This window comes from Vidua chalybeata, chromosome 5 (genome assembly GCF_026979565.1).
Source record: "Vidua chalybeata isolate OUT-0048 chromosome 5, bVidCha1 merged haplotype, whole genome shotgun sequence".
In the NCBI taxonomy this organism is placed as follows: Eukaryota; Metazoa; Chordata; class Aves; order Passeriformes; family Viduidae; genus Vidua; species Vidua chalybeata.
The window spans coordinates 39,911,280-39,925,356 of NC_071534.1; the positions used below are offsets into that span (position 1 = coordinate 39,911,280).

The 14,077-nt window shown below is 40.3% G+C and overlaps 1 protein-coding gene across 3 annotated transcripts in view; it reads right to left on the reverse strand.

Moving 5' to 3' along the window:
- Positions 1–7,330: 7,330 nt before the first annotated feature.
- The window catches only part of TBK1 (TANK binding kinase 1), a 28,169-nt gene continuing 21,422 nt past the window's right edge, over positions 7,331–14,077 (reverse strand). For all 3 annotated transcript variants that reach the window (XM_053943102.1, XM_053943103.1, XM_053943101.1), the window contains 5 exons: positions 12,426–12,527; positions 12,241–12,337; positions 11,043–11,149; positions 10,662–10,733; positions 7,331–9,815 (listed from right to left, as the gene is read on the reverse strand). In XM_053943102.1, coding sequence (XP_053799077.1) covers positions 9,764–9,815; positions 10,662–10,733; positions 11,043–11,149; positions 12,241–12,337; positions 12,426–12,527 — 430 coding nt within the window. In that variant the 3' untranslated portion in view covers positions 7,331–9,763. The remainder of the gene's footprint in view (positions 9,816–10,661; positions 10,734–11,042; positions 11,150–12,240; positions 12,338–12,425; positions 12,528–14,077) is intronic.

The window sequence follows — 14,077 nt, forward strand, 5'->3', positions numbered from 1 at the left end:
CCTCCTACTGCTAGCCCTAAATGCAAAAAAAAAAAAAAACGCAAACCATGTTAGTCATTTAACAAAAAGACATATTATCCAGCAAAACCTTCCGTTTTTCCTTTTTCTCCAGTGTGTCAAAATCACAGATACTAGCAATATGTATATAGCATGCAGACACAACATAATTTAAAAGGCACCTGGATCATGACATCCCACAATGAACTGTTGAACTTTGAGCATGGTATAACTCTATAAAACCTGCATCAAGTCACAGGAAGCTTTTAAAAGCTTTCCCATGACAACATCAAGTTTCTCCTTGGTTCCCCAAGACTTTATCCAAGCAATCAGGAGTTATCACACTGGCTAGAAAAGCCAATACTTTTATTACTAAGACCTTTGCTTTTCTAAACATATCATTGCTTAAATGTTTTATTACACATCTTGAATGTATCCAAGGTTAGGAACACTGCCTACAGAAACACCCGTTCTATCACGTTTCTGTTAGTTGACCCCTTTCTACTCCTCTATCATCTCTCAAATACTAGTGTGTTTGAAACCAAGCCTTATGTCATCTGGGGTCCTTCATCCTTTGTGTGAAACAAAACACAAGGTATCTCACATCAAGATGCCCTGGGCAGAGGAGGCTCCTGCCTGCTGAAAAAATCCTCTGAAGGAGCTCCCAGAGAGTGTCCAAAGCATGTGAGGAAGACAAGTGGGAAAACCACAGAGCATTTTTGGAGCCTTTCCTTTCAGTGATGGCATATGAATCTAACAGGATGATTTAGAAATTTTTTCTCTTCACTGCTATGCACCCTCAAAACAACTGTTTGTATTCTCTGTAGTCTCTTAAGTTTGCATCTGAGACACCCAGACTCTGAAGAACACCATAATTAATAATTAACTATTTATTCATGAGATGGTGAAAACAAGAACAAAGAAAGGTGCTCAGAAACAGGTCAAAGTTTTTACATGGAAGAGTGTATGGCTTAGGAGTGGAAGATGGGACTCAGACATGAAAATAAATGTCAGAGCCTAAGAAAACAGGATCCACCGTAACTAGAGGAACTCAGTGAGGAGTTACCACTCCCTGCAAACAGCAGGGGAAAGAACTCAGCTTTGAGCAGTGAGAACCTTGCTGTGGCTACAGAGACCACAGAAATGTCCCAGGAGGCAGAGAGGCAGTGGGGAAGACAGCAAGCATTACTCTTGAAGAGCAAGCTCCACCGAAGTTGCTTCCTCTTTCCATCTCCATACCTCTGCCTTTCACCCTGCGCCAGGCGCAGTACACTGCCCAGTGCAGGACACAGTGCCTACTGCACAGCACAGGGACTAATATTTTCTCCAGCTCTACCAGCCCTGCAATCTCCAGCAAACACCCCATTGGGGGAAGCAGACCACCCACACTCCTTCAAATCCAACAAGAAGGAAAACAGGGCTCTCTCTGAGCTGAGCTCCACCAGCAAATCCAAACCCTGTCACGTCCTGCTGCTCCAGCCTCTAAGAATTCTGAGAAAATGTAGTCATTTTGGATTTAAAAGAAAATATAAAGCACTGGGGAAACTGTGCATCATTAAAAAACTCTCTGCAGAAAGAATGGGAAAGGGATGCAGACTCCCACCACCATTATTTCTAATCTGATGCCCACAGTGCTCACTCTCTATAGATAAAGCTTTCAGAGGCTCCTTCAACTCTGAACAGCTTTGATAATTCAAGTAGTAAGCCTTGTAGTTTCAGCAACTTAATGCCCTCATTACATTCAATTAAATATGAATGTAGTCCTACTGAAGAGATAATGGACAATGTCTATTCTCTTACCTAAAATTAATAAACGTACGTTACACACATTTGGTAGTCAAAAAAGTACTTTCTGAAGGGAAAAAACTCACTAATCTCTGTGCTTGCTCCTTTCACTCTCTACAGGGGCATCTATTTCTTTGCTACTCCTGACAATTAGTGGGCATCTAGATAATATATCCTATTTTTTCATAAGGTTTTGTGCTGTTGTTTGTTTTTACAGATATTTAAAAATTCTTGTAGTAGGAGAGCTATGCTACATATTAAAACATAACACCTCTGTTCTTCAACTGCACTAAAGCAGGAGTCAGCTACTGAATATTCAGAGCCAACACAAAAACATGTTAAAAATTGAACAAGGCTTCCACCAAAATACCCATTTCAGCACAGAAAAAACAAAGAGAAGCCCTGACACTGTGCTATACACTTCACAGGGAATGCTTGCTCAAAAGAGAAGAGACCGTGTCCCATCACTAAACCCAGGAAAGGAGCCACCTAGTTTTCATGGTACCTCCAAAGCATCTGCTTAAGTATCTTTAGAAAGTTTGAAGTGAAAGTCATGTAGGACCTGTAATTTCTCTATATTCACTTAAGTGAAGAGTAAAACTTCTGAAAAGGTTTAATTTAGTTTCATCTGGTTCAATGGAAAAGTGTAAAATGCAAGGAAAAAGAAAAGTTACAGAAATTAACTAGGAAGTCCAGAGCAAGTGGTCCATAAAGTAATTCCTTTCACACTCCCACCACCTACATGCACCCAGTCTGTTCTCCAGACTATGAGGAAAGTAAAACTGCTCAGAAATTGTATTTCATAGCATGGCAGTAAAGACTTTCATCCAAAGCCATGATAAATGCCTCATTTTTCAAATGCCAAATGACATGTTGATACAATGCAAGAACCTCTTATACTACGTAATGCTACACACCATCAATAAGATGTAAGAAACTGAGAATTTTCACTCCAGACTACCTTCAGATTGAGAGAAAAACTGAATGCTAGAAAACAAAATCCACTCTTTACTGTACACCATTCCATTATATAAACTGGAATAATCCTGACTGCTTCTATTTCAAACAACTTCATGCAGAGAAGTCAGGCCAGGCAATGGAATTCTGCATCTGCACCAGGTTTTTACCCCAAATAATAGAGGTGAAAAGTTGAATAGCAGAGCAAACCTGGACTGCTAAACCAATTAAGCCTCTCTTGAAAAGGAATCCAAAACAACAGCAAGAAGTCGGACACTACAAAGTATCCTTTTCAGAGGTATTTCCTTACACTTGGATTTCTTCCTGGGCTGGGGTCCAAGAATATCAGCACTGCCTTACTTCTTTTCAAAAAATAAGTTGCTTGAATAATGTGCACCTTGTGCATTGCATTGAAATAGACAATCCTTAATCTTGACTTTTTTCTTCTGTTCTGATTTCTCTTCCCTGAATAAAATGAAAATAGTTTTTCAATTTTTTATCAGAAGTGTGAAAACTTGTGAATTCCAAACAAAAATCTCACAAAAGGCAGAAAGACCTTTTTTTAGTAGTTCGGGGAATACAACTCACTTTATAAGGTATAGCAGGGAGTGTACAAAAACCCTAAGACAGTCCCAGACTCACTGAAAAATGGTAAGAGTAAAGCCTAACCTCTACTCAAGCTCAGCTCAGGAATTCCTTGTATACATTGTAGGGAAGGAAGGACAGAGGTACTCAAAGAAATCCCCATTCCCATAGAGAAGTCAAAGACTTTTCTTTCAGAAAAAAGTCTGTATCTAAATACTTTAAAATTACTTCTTTGATGTGCCTTTTGACTGCTTCCCTATCCCAGAGGAAATCTCTCATGCCTTTTTATCCTTGTCGCAACACTTACCACGTCTGACTTAGATCATGTCTAATGGCAATGATCTGGTGAGTCTGATCTGACTTCAACCAATACTGAGAGAGGGTAATTTAAATAAATATAGTATTTATGTCTTTGTGATTCAGAATCATGAGAATTTAGTACATAGATCCCTCTTTATTACCAGATGCCCATCTGGAAGATGCTGGTTTATTTGGCTTTTTAGATGACATTAAGTGGCTTCTGGAAAACAGGTTTATTTGAGAAACTTCCAGCTCTGTCACACCTTGCCAGACAGATTAAAATCTTTGAAAGGTACTCCTAACCTCTGTTGTAATCTCTGCTTTGCAAAGGACACCCAAAGGAGACCATGGTATTTTCACAGAGGCCACCACAGAGGCCACAAATTTGGCTATAGTCCTGGATGCATCCGATTCAGCTTTCAAGGCCAGTCCAGATGCACTTTAGCTGTTGAGCACAGCCATATCTGCTGCCTTCCCAAAAGGGACAATTTCCTTTTCTATATTCACTTGCTCACAGAAGAGCCTGTGACTGGGTGTAGACTGACATCTGGACAGAGTGGGTTTAGTGACTCTGAGCCAAGAGGGCAACCAGTCACACACTCCTTCAGGTCTTCTGAGCTGTCCTGACCCAGCCCCCATTTTTGTTGTCCTCAGCCACTTTATCAGCCAGATCTGTTCACCAGTCTGGCTCACCAGTTGTGCCTGCCAAATGGGTAAGAACAGAGGTTCTCACAGCAGCCCTTGTGCGCTTTAGCTGGTGTTTCCTTTCATCTCCATAGCACTTTACAGCTTCTAAATATTATATTCATGCTAGATCATAAAAGTTGAATGTTTCCTCTGCTACTTAAACAGCAATTTAAGAGAGCAGCTTGAAGTACTATGCCTCATAAAAATTGAGCTTGTCACAGAGGAGAAGGAAAAACATTGTAAGCTGTAATCGTTCTGAGAAAATGTTGCTGGAAGATACATAATCCAATGTGACACTTGAAGTTCTTGTCATGGAGCATTTGATCATAAAAAAAAAAATTATTTCTAAGGTCTATTTTCACATCAGTGCACTACACATCCTGTCAGAACAAACAGTTCACTAATGCAAATGATAAATAAAAAGTATTTTATTTTCACAGCCAAAGTATTTCCATTCGAAGATTAACTGTAAAAATTGAGCTACTGAAAGTGAGTGTAACCGTGAGAACAGTGTGTCATAACATAAATCATATTCATCAGCAGAGGACAGTAAGAGGTTATTACATCTCCTAAGACAGGAAAAAAAAAAAAAAAGGAGAAGATTGACCTGTCTTTAACACCCTGTATTTCAAATATCAGCTGTTAAACAAAGGTTCAGTGATGTAAACCAAAAGCAAACTGTACACCTGAACACGTCACACCACTAGGGATAGCACTAGATTGTCCTAGAAAGTGCAGCAGCACTGCAGCTGTGGGAGAGGAACAGCCAGCCAAGTGAACACCCCCATGGAGACCTATGCTGAAATCACCCTCGAGCTTACCATGAAACCCAATAATATGGCCAAAGCCTTTTCAATCAGTCAAGGGATGGCAAAAAAGGACTTTTTACCAGCACTAGTTATGTATGTTGTCCTACTGTAAAGGACAGGAGCTAAAAGGTGAATGAAATGACTGTATTTTAGAGTGTGGCATTGGTAACGAAAGGGATGCAAAGGAGGAAAGTTGCTTTCTATGCAGGAAAAGGAAAACACACCTTTGTCTACTAAGAACCAGAGCCCAGAGAACGAAAGGACATGTATGTACATGCTGCGTACGTGGGACATGCGACACACTAACGCAGCTTTGCCTTGAGCTTGACCCTGACGGCCAGAGCGCATGGCTTTCGGCAGGGCTGGGAGCACTCACGAGCCTCTCAGGGCAGCACTCCCCACAGCCTGTGACACGCGTTACCTTCCTGTCGGGTGGGGAGCACTTTCACCTGGATCACACTGCATCCACCCCCATGCCAGGCCGGTGTCCCGGCAATTCAGCTCCCGCTCAGCAGCAGTCGTGCTCCGGCACGTCACATGGCGAAACTCCGGTTCCCGTCGGGGCTGGGGGAGGAGCGCGTTCCCTGGCGCGGATCGGGCCCGGCCCCGCGCCCCTCGGTTTTGTGAGGGTCTCCCGTCCCCTCGGCCCCGCCGCTCCCAGCCCCGCTCCCCGCCAGAGCCGCTCACCCGCGCAGCGCAGGCCCTGCGAGAGGACGAAGCGGCAGCACAGGTCGCACCACGCTCCCGCCGCCGCCGGCCCGAAGCGGTGCGGGGGCTCCGGCGGCGGCGGCGCCTCGAAGATGGTGCGGACGTGGCGGGGCCGCGGCGGCGCCGGGCGGCGGCGGCCGCCGAGCGCGGGGCCCGGGCGGGCGGCGGGCGCGTCCGGCTGCGGGAGCGGCGGCTGCGGGGGCCCCGCCCGGGCCCGCCGAGGCTTCTCCCGCCGGTCCCGCGCGGCCGCCGCCATGCGGAGCGGGGCGCGCCGGCCGCCGCGGCCGCCTCTGCTCGCCTCACGCACACGGCACCCGCGGGCGAGGGGAGCGGGGAGGCGGCGAGGGCGAAGGAGGCGCTGCACTGCTCCGCGTCCTCCCCGCGACCTCCCGAGTCCTGCCGCCGGTCTGCCGCCCCGCGCCCGGCAGGCACAAAATCCGCATCATTCGGCATAAACGCGCTCCGGGCTGCTGCGGCAGCCCCTGGCACAGGGGGAACTGACAAGAGCTGGTGATGCGCTTCAATAGGTTCCCATTAAAATTATCTGCCTCAGTTCCTTAAAGCAACTACTGGGGGAAATATTTCCCAGGGTTGGGTAGAGCTGCTATAACCCACACCTCGATGGGGAGGCTGTGGCGGCCGGGGTAGTCAGAGCTTGCATTTAACACTTGTGTGAGTGACCAGGAGCACAGTGCTGAAGAACTGCGCCGTGTCCGTTTGCAGCACGCCAGCAGCTCAGCCTGCTGCTGCCGGCCTTACCTGCCCACGGGCAGCAAAGTTCTCCGAAAGATGTGCACCTACAACTACGGCTGCCTGAGCTGGTACCAGTGACAAAACAGCAAATTCCACTGAGGGATACTGCCTACCTTTTTTTTTTTTTTTTTTTTTTTTTTTTTTTTTTTTTGGTGACTGATGAAAAAATAAAGCTGTTTAGGGCACAGAAAAATAGAAGGTCGTGAAGCCTTGCAAATGGCAGAATCACTCACAAGAGCTCCCACCAGTTAACCCGTTCCTATAAGCCCTCTTCAAACAGTATTGCTATTCCCAGAACAATCTGTTCTGGCACTTCCCTCTCTTTACCATTAGAAAGGTTTCTCCACAGTTGTAGGCTGGGATTTTTTGTTTCAACTACAGTTGATATTAATAATCTATAACCCTTTCACCACAGACAGAGTGAATGCTCATCTTCTGGAACAGCCTATAGATTACCAAAGACGTTTACTCCCCCTTTCTTCCAGTACTCCCTTCTTTCAGCCAACAACCCCTTTTTCCCAGTTCTGCTCAGGACTCTCCAGAACTGTTCTACAATGCCACTTCTACAGTGATTGACTACATTAGAACTGATTGAGTTCTACCAGTAAGCAGAGACTAGGAAAAGTGATTCTGTTGTGCAGGGCACATTTTCTTAACAGCTGGATAATGCAAACTGAGTTGCAATTTGCAACTTCATGTTTCAGGTTCTCTATTGTGCTTACAAGGAAATAAATCTCGTAAGGCAATCCTGAAATCAACAGAAAATTAAATTATGAAAAGGTAGAAGTACACACTGTACAATAAGTGGTTGATGTATTTATGCCATTAAGCTGTTCACTCATGCATTTCCACAATTCATATGAAGACAGGTTTGTTCAAGTAACAGATAATTAATATATTCAGCTGATTCCTACAGCCCCCCCAACCCAGTAAACCAGCTTCAGGAAGACGAACCATATATTACTTTCTATTACTTATTTTGGCAAATGAATAGCAAGATTCATAGCATCTTAGTTTGAGCAAAAAGTTGATGGTACCAACACGATGCTTTGACTTGAAAAATTATTTGCTTCATAATAATGTAATCAGAAGATTATTAACTGATTACTTCAAGTTCCTTAGCTACTGCTTTGTTAAAATTGCTTTAGAAAAAGAAATTTTAACATGATTAAGATTATTGATGTATTCAGCAAGACTAAAGCCAGCAAAGTTTAAAATAAACATAAAATATAACAAAAAAATTTCAAACATGTAAAAGAATGCTGCACATATTTCAACATACAGACTATATTTTTACTACAATTAACTTTCCTTTTGAGACTGCTTCAGTATAAGGAAGTTGAAAATTATATATTCCACCTAGCATTTGATTTTTTTCAAGATTAAGAAACAACAAAGTGTTACAATGTTGTAGACAAAATATAGTTTATGCACATCTAAGGAGCCAAATTCTTTTAACATTTATTCATGTGTTTTACTGATACTCAGTGAGACTGTGGATGTGAATGAACAAATGTACAAGCAGGCATTAAAACATTCCAGTTAGACATAATTCCAGTATTTAAAAACTGTTAAGAAAGTCAAAGAAAGATGTGTGACAAATGGTTGCACTCCTTTTGCATAGCTAGGTTTTTCTGGTGATAAGACAGAAGCTGCTCACATGAGTGTAAAAATGTTTGAATTCCCTTTTTTGATTCTCACCAAGAACACTGGAATGCAGGTCATGGACATCAAGGCAAGCAAATTTCCTTTTCTTTTAAAATGAAACACTCATTTATAAATTTCCTAAGTTTCTCTCCAAATATTTTCTAAAAAGGAAATGAAAATGTTTTGTGTTCTGACCAGGACAGATAAGCAGGGAATAAGCATCACAAAACTACCAGGTGCTATCACTGGTTGATGTTGTTTAGCTTACACCTAAATGCTCCACCAGTAATTATGGAAAATTCTAAATATAGTTGGTCCAGCTCTTACAGGTGTAATGCAGCAATGAGAAGTGTAATTGGACACCACTGAATATCCATGGCCAGATTTCCACAAGGAAGGAATGAGTTCTGTAATATTTGTATGCTCATCTGAAACAAGTATGTACACCTGTAGTAGCCAAACAAAGGGATGTTTCCAGAATTTTTTGTTTTCATGTTCTCTTTCTCCTATGTATTTTGGAGCAGAATGTTTCATCTTTGCATCTGGAAAATAAATAATACTATATTTTCCATCAAAGTTTGGTACCTCAGTTGTAAGGCAGCAGTGGGAGTGGTCCCTTTTCAAGATCTAGACTGGTACCTTATTTTCCACAATTCAATTACTAATGAGGCGTGATAGTATCCAGTCTACTGACTGTCCACAAATTCTTCTAATACCAAATTTTTAACCTTTTAAATAAATTATACCTGCAAATAAGATTAAGAAGAAGTTGTTTTAAGTACCCACTGTTGTAGTAAGCAACACGATTTCAGGGAAAGTCTGAAAATGCTGTACTCCAAAAGATGAATTTTTACATTCATTCTGACAAGCTGGAGTGCAAAACTTCCATATACTAAGCAGTCAAACAATTACAGAAAACATGGCACCAAATATTTAGAGAACTTTAAAAAATATTGTGAATTTGCTCTCTCAAGTAAAAGTGAGCTAACAGCTTGAATGCGAAGGAAAGAGAAATGCATTTCTGTGCTGTCCTATCTGCACTCTTAGTCCCTATTCACACTCATTTAAAAACATCTCATTTAAAACATTCATCATGTTCTGTGATGATTAAAGTCATTCAACTGGACTCCTACATAATAGTGGTTGTTGAAGGAAATCCAAAATACCCTTTATACAACGGTGTTTTGGAGTACTGCAAGTCCTCTTGCAATGAAGACTAAATTGCATTCTGAAAAAAAAGGGCAATATTCAAAGCAGACAAATGTCAGTTTCATCAACAATACTTTTCCCTTTAGGACTCCTCAGAGATCCTCCAAGGGGCTCAATTCCCTGCCAGAAGTTATTCTATCCTAAAAGTGACCAAGAAAAGATATATATTTCTTTTGTATTTACATATTATACATATTTACATTTTCTTTAATATTACAGTTGCTGAAGGAAAAAAAAATCCTGGATTTATTATCTACTTTTAACTGTCCCAATGGTATTTTTTCCCTTTGAAAAAATTTACAAGTCCTCTTCAGGTCCTTTGGAAGCTACATACAGTCCACGTTCCGCAGGCCACCATCCATAGTCAAGGCACCAAATCTAAACCAAAAAAACCAGTATATTTTTAGGTGGTTGACTAGATCACAGAATCAATCTTTAATTTGTTTATGGGGTTTTCCTTTCCCTTGCTACATGCCAACAGAGGCATTTGTACCTAACTTTTGTAACTGCAAAGAAGATGGAAGAGAGGAAGCTTTGCTGCAAGTATGGGACTGGGAATGGGGAACAAAAAAAAACTAATTTAGCTTGAAGCTAAACTCCACTCTACCAGCAATTTACCCTGGAACTTTCAGGAGATACTTATTTTTATATATATTTTCTCATCTTCATAGGAAAAAAAATCAGAATCAGTCTGTATGTGACAATGATAATACCCTCTCAGGACTGTAAGAAACATATTTGCCTCTTCAATTTACTTAAGGAATCTGAAAACTGCAAAATCATTAATTCAGTGTAATTCCATGGTTGTCAAAAACAACCTCTAAATGGGAGGAATTAAAAGATACCACTACATTGCTGCAACAGTATTCCTTAAATTTAGAATTGATCTGTCTGTGCAACAGGAATTTTTATTATATTTTATATTATATTATTATATTTATATTTTATTTCTATATTATTTTATTGTATTTTAGTATTTATAGCTAAACCAAAGTAACATGAAATAACAAATGCCACAAAAATTGCTGTAAGACCATTCTGACTCAGCCACGTTCCAAGGTTTTGAATAATTTTTTTTGTTATACCTCATTTGAACAGCTCAAAATACATTTACAGTTAAAGACATTAAAGAATCATTCCCTTAGTTTATATTCTGGATCTATAAAATGTACCAAATTAAGCCTGCCCCTAGTCTCAACCCCAAAAGAGAAAACAATTGCTTGCCTTTCCAAAATGTGATTGTTTTCAGCCAGTTCTTTAACAACACCTTCCATTTCCTCCTTTAGTTTCTTCATCCTGTGGTAACCAGAAGCAAAAGAAAGATTAAAGTTTTTATTGGGATAGATACCTGCTCTGATCACTCACCACCAGAGTTTTCAGCAACTTGCCATTATATACAAAATAAGGGACAGGTAAGTTGTTTATTTACAAAGAGACAGATGATACATTAGTGCTGTCCCCCACTCACTTCCAAATCTGTGCCACCACTATAGCAATGTAAAATTCTTGACCTTAATACAGCAATCACTAAGTCATTTAATTTTTTTCAATTTCCCTGTATAGCAAATATACAATATTAGATCAATCCCATTACAAAATTCTCACCCAAGAGTCATTTCTACTAATGTGTTTGAGCTTGGATAGACTGTATTCATCGTATGTTTCATCCCACTGGAAGCTGCAAACATTTTCTGTGGCAGGGCATCTTGTAACTGTAATAGATAAAAAGGAAATTTAAGTTACATTAGAAGTTGTCATGTACATCTTGATGCCCACCTTAAAATCCTTTTTTAAATTCTCCACTGCTGTGGTACCTCATAAATTCATTACAGTACTAAGGTGGCTGATATGCTCCAAGATGAGATCATCACAGCAAGTTTTGAATTGACATAACCAATAATTCCCTGGTTTGTTCCATCTTTCTGTCTAATACTTTCATAATAAACTCTGGAAAGGAAGAATTATCTTATGTCTGTAGATATCCTAGGGCAACGGATCCTAATCAATGGATCGGTGGTGCAACTAAAATACAAGTAAAATGCTGCTGTTCACCATTCCTAAACTGATTTTACAATTAGCAAGGGCTTTTTGTTCATTTATCTTTCCTTTCTAAAAAATAATAATTTCACTACATGAAAATGCTCTTATTCTCTCAATTTTGAGGTAATTCTGATAAGTTTGCACCCTGTAGAGTCACTGTCCAAATCATTAGTTTAACATCATTAAGTATGTATCCCATAATCTTGACTTTGAAAGCAGCATTTTTATACTTCATAAGAGAATCAGGATAATGCTCTAGGTCCTCTGAAAATATTATGGTAACAGTTGCACAGAACAGTTCTCAATGAACCCACATCCATTGCACTGATTTTTTTTTTTTTGAGGGGGAAAGGCTAACATTATGGAAAAAAAACCCCAAATCATTCAAACCCACAAACTCCTCCAATAAACCCCACACCAAAAAAAAAAAAAAAAAAAAACACACAAAAAACCCCAAACAAACAAACAAACAAAAAACACCCCAAAAAACACCCACCAAAACCGAAGTAGCCCCACCAAATTCCAAAACCAAGTTACAATTCACAAAATCCCATTACTCAGTTATTCAAAAAATAACACCATCCTGCAGTCCACACTGACATGGCAATGAAGCTACTGCAGACCACATACAGCACCCACAAAGGCCTGTAATTTAATACAACTACATTAATGTAAAACTCACTGTTAGCAACACTATTGACATGAAAATATGCAGAATTCTTTTAACTATGCAAATGCTTCCCATAATTTTGAAGCATTCTACCTCATTTATATAATCCTGGTATTTGGACACCTCTTCTTCAATACCAAAACATTGGTTGGTGAGAGCCAGTAATTGCTTCCTTGTAAGAAGCATTTTCCTAAAAGAAAAAGAGTTTTCTTTTAAGAGCTGCTTATATAAAGTGGTGCAATGAACATTAACAAATATTAAAAAAATCAATAGCTTGCCTTGTCCAGTCCTCAGCTTTGTCCAAAAATGTATCATACTTGCTGACACATTCATCTTTGAAAAGAGCTATGGCTTTTGTAGCATGCAAATACAGCTTCTGCCTGCAACACAGAAACAACCAAACCAGTGTCATACTGCTTTCAAAACTCCATTCCTCTAACTTTCTGAAATCTGGAGAAAGGTTTGTGGACTTAAAATCTGTGCAGCCACCTTTATTCAGGCTGTTGTAATGTGCAAGAACCCAACATTCTACAGGAACTGACAATTTATGCTTCAAAAAGATACCCTAGCAGGGAGGAAGAAAATAATTTGAAGCACTTAGTTTGTGTTTGTATTCGTATTTTTAGATTAATAAATGGTCAAATATCTTCTTTGAGTCAGCTGGTATATTTCAGAATTCTAAATGGAAAGGACAAAAGTCCTAATTACTTTATATTTGCCTACTGCAGATACTTGGGACTTCTAGCATATATGAATAATCCTTTGCACTGAGTAACATACATGCAAGAAAAAGAACAGGAGTTTTGTGTCAGCCTAATTTTATGACAAGAGGAAAAAGAAACAAGCAGAAAAGGAAAAGCAAGGAAAACAAAACCCAATTCTTGTTCGTGTGGCAGACAGTAGTCCCAGTGTAATTGCCTCGCCATGCTATGCATTGCACCAGTAAGTGTAAGGGATACTGGAACACTACAGACCAACACCTACTTCAGGTATTTCATTAAGTCTTGCATAATAAATACTGGTTAATTAAATGTAGCAGCTAAAGTGTAGCTGGGCTGGTCATCAGGAATGCATACCTATCATTCAACCAGAAAAATAAAATTCAAATTGAGTGCTGCTCCCTTATCTGCCTAGAGATAAATATTACATAGACCAGCCTCTGCTGATAATAGCACACAGTCTTTAACAAAAGCCACTGCCATTTCCCTGTGGGGTGAATAAAGTATAAAAAAGATGGACTTAGGGTATCAAACCTGTACAGTCCCAGGGAGATATTTCTGGCAGAAAATATACCAGTATTCAAACCATGAAAATGAAGCATACTTATTTGAAGTTCATCATACACTAAGGCAAGGACACAGTTTTAGTAGTAGAAAACCCTCCCCTCTGCTTGGCAGTTATCCAGATTAGGTTTCACTATGGGAAAATCAAGTGGCAAGGCTGTGCCCTCTGCATGACAGCTTTCTATCTGTAATTGTCAGTGAAGCCACACTCATGGTAGGAAGAGCAAGATTTTTTAGAAAATTATGTAAGTGGTGTCTAAATTCATGCAGCATTTAGCAAAGGGAACCATGCAGCTGACCAGCCACTAGGAGAATAATTTATTTACTTAAACATAAGCATCTAGCATCATTTGAGGTAGAATCTTAGAATAGTTTGGGTTGGAAGGGACAATAAAAAAATCTAGTTCCAACTCCTCTGTCATAGACTACTGCCAGGGATGGGGCAGTTGCAACTTCTCTGGGCAATCTGTTCCCATGTTCATCTGTTCATTGCCTTCACAGAGAAGAACTTCTTCCGTGTATCCAATCTAAATTTCCCCTCTTTCAGTCTGAAGCCATTACTCCTTGTCCTATCAGTGTAGTTCCTGATGAACAGTTGCTCTCTGGCTCCTCCTTCAGCTACTGGATGGCCACTAGGAGGAGGACTC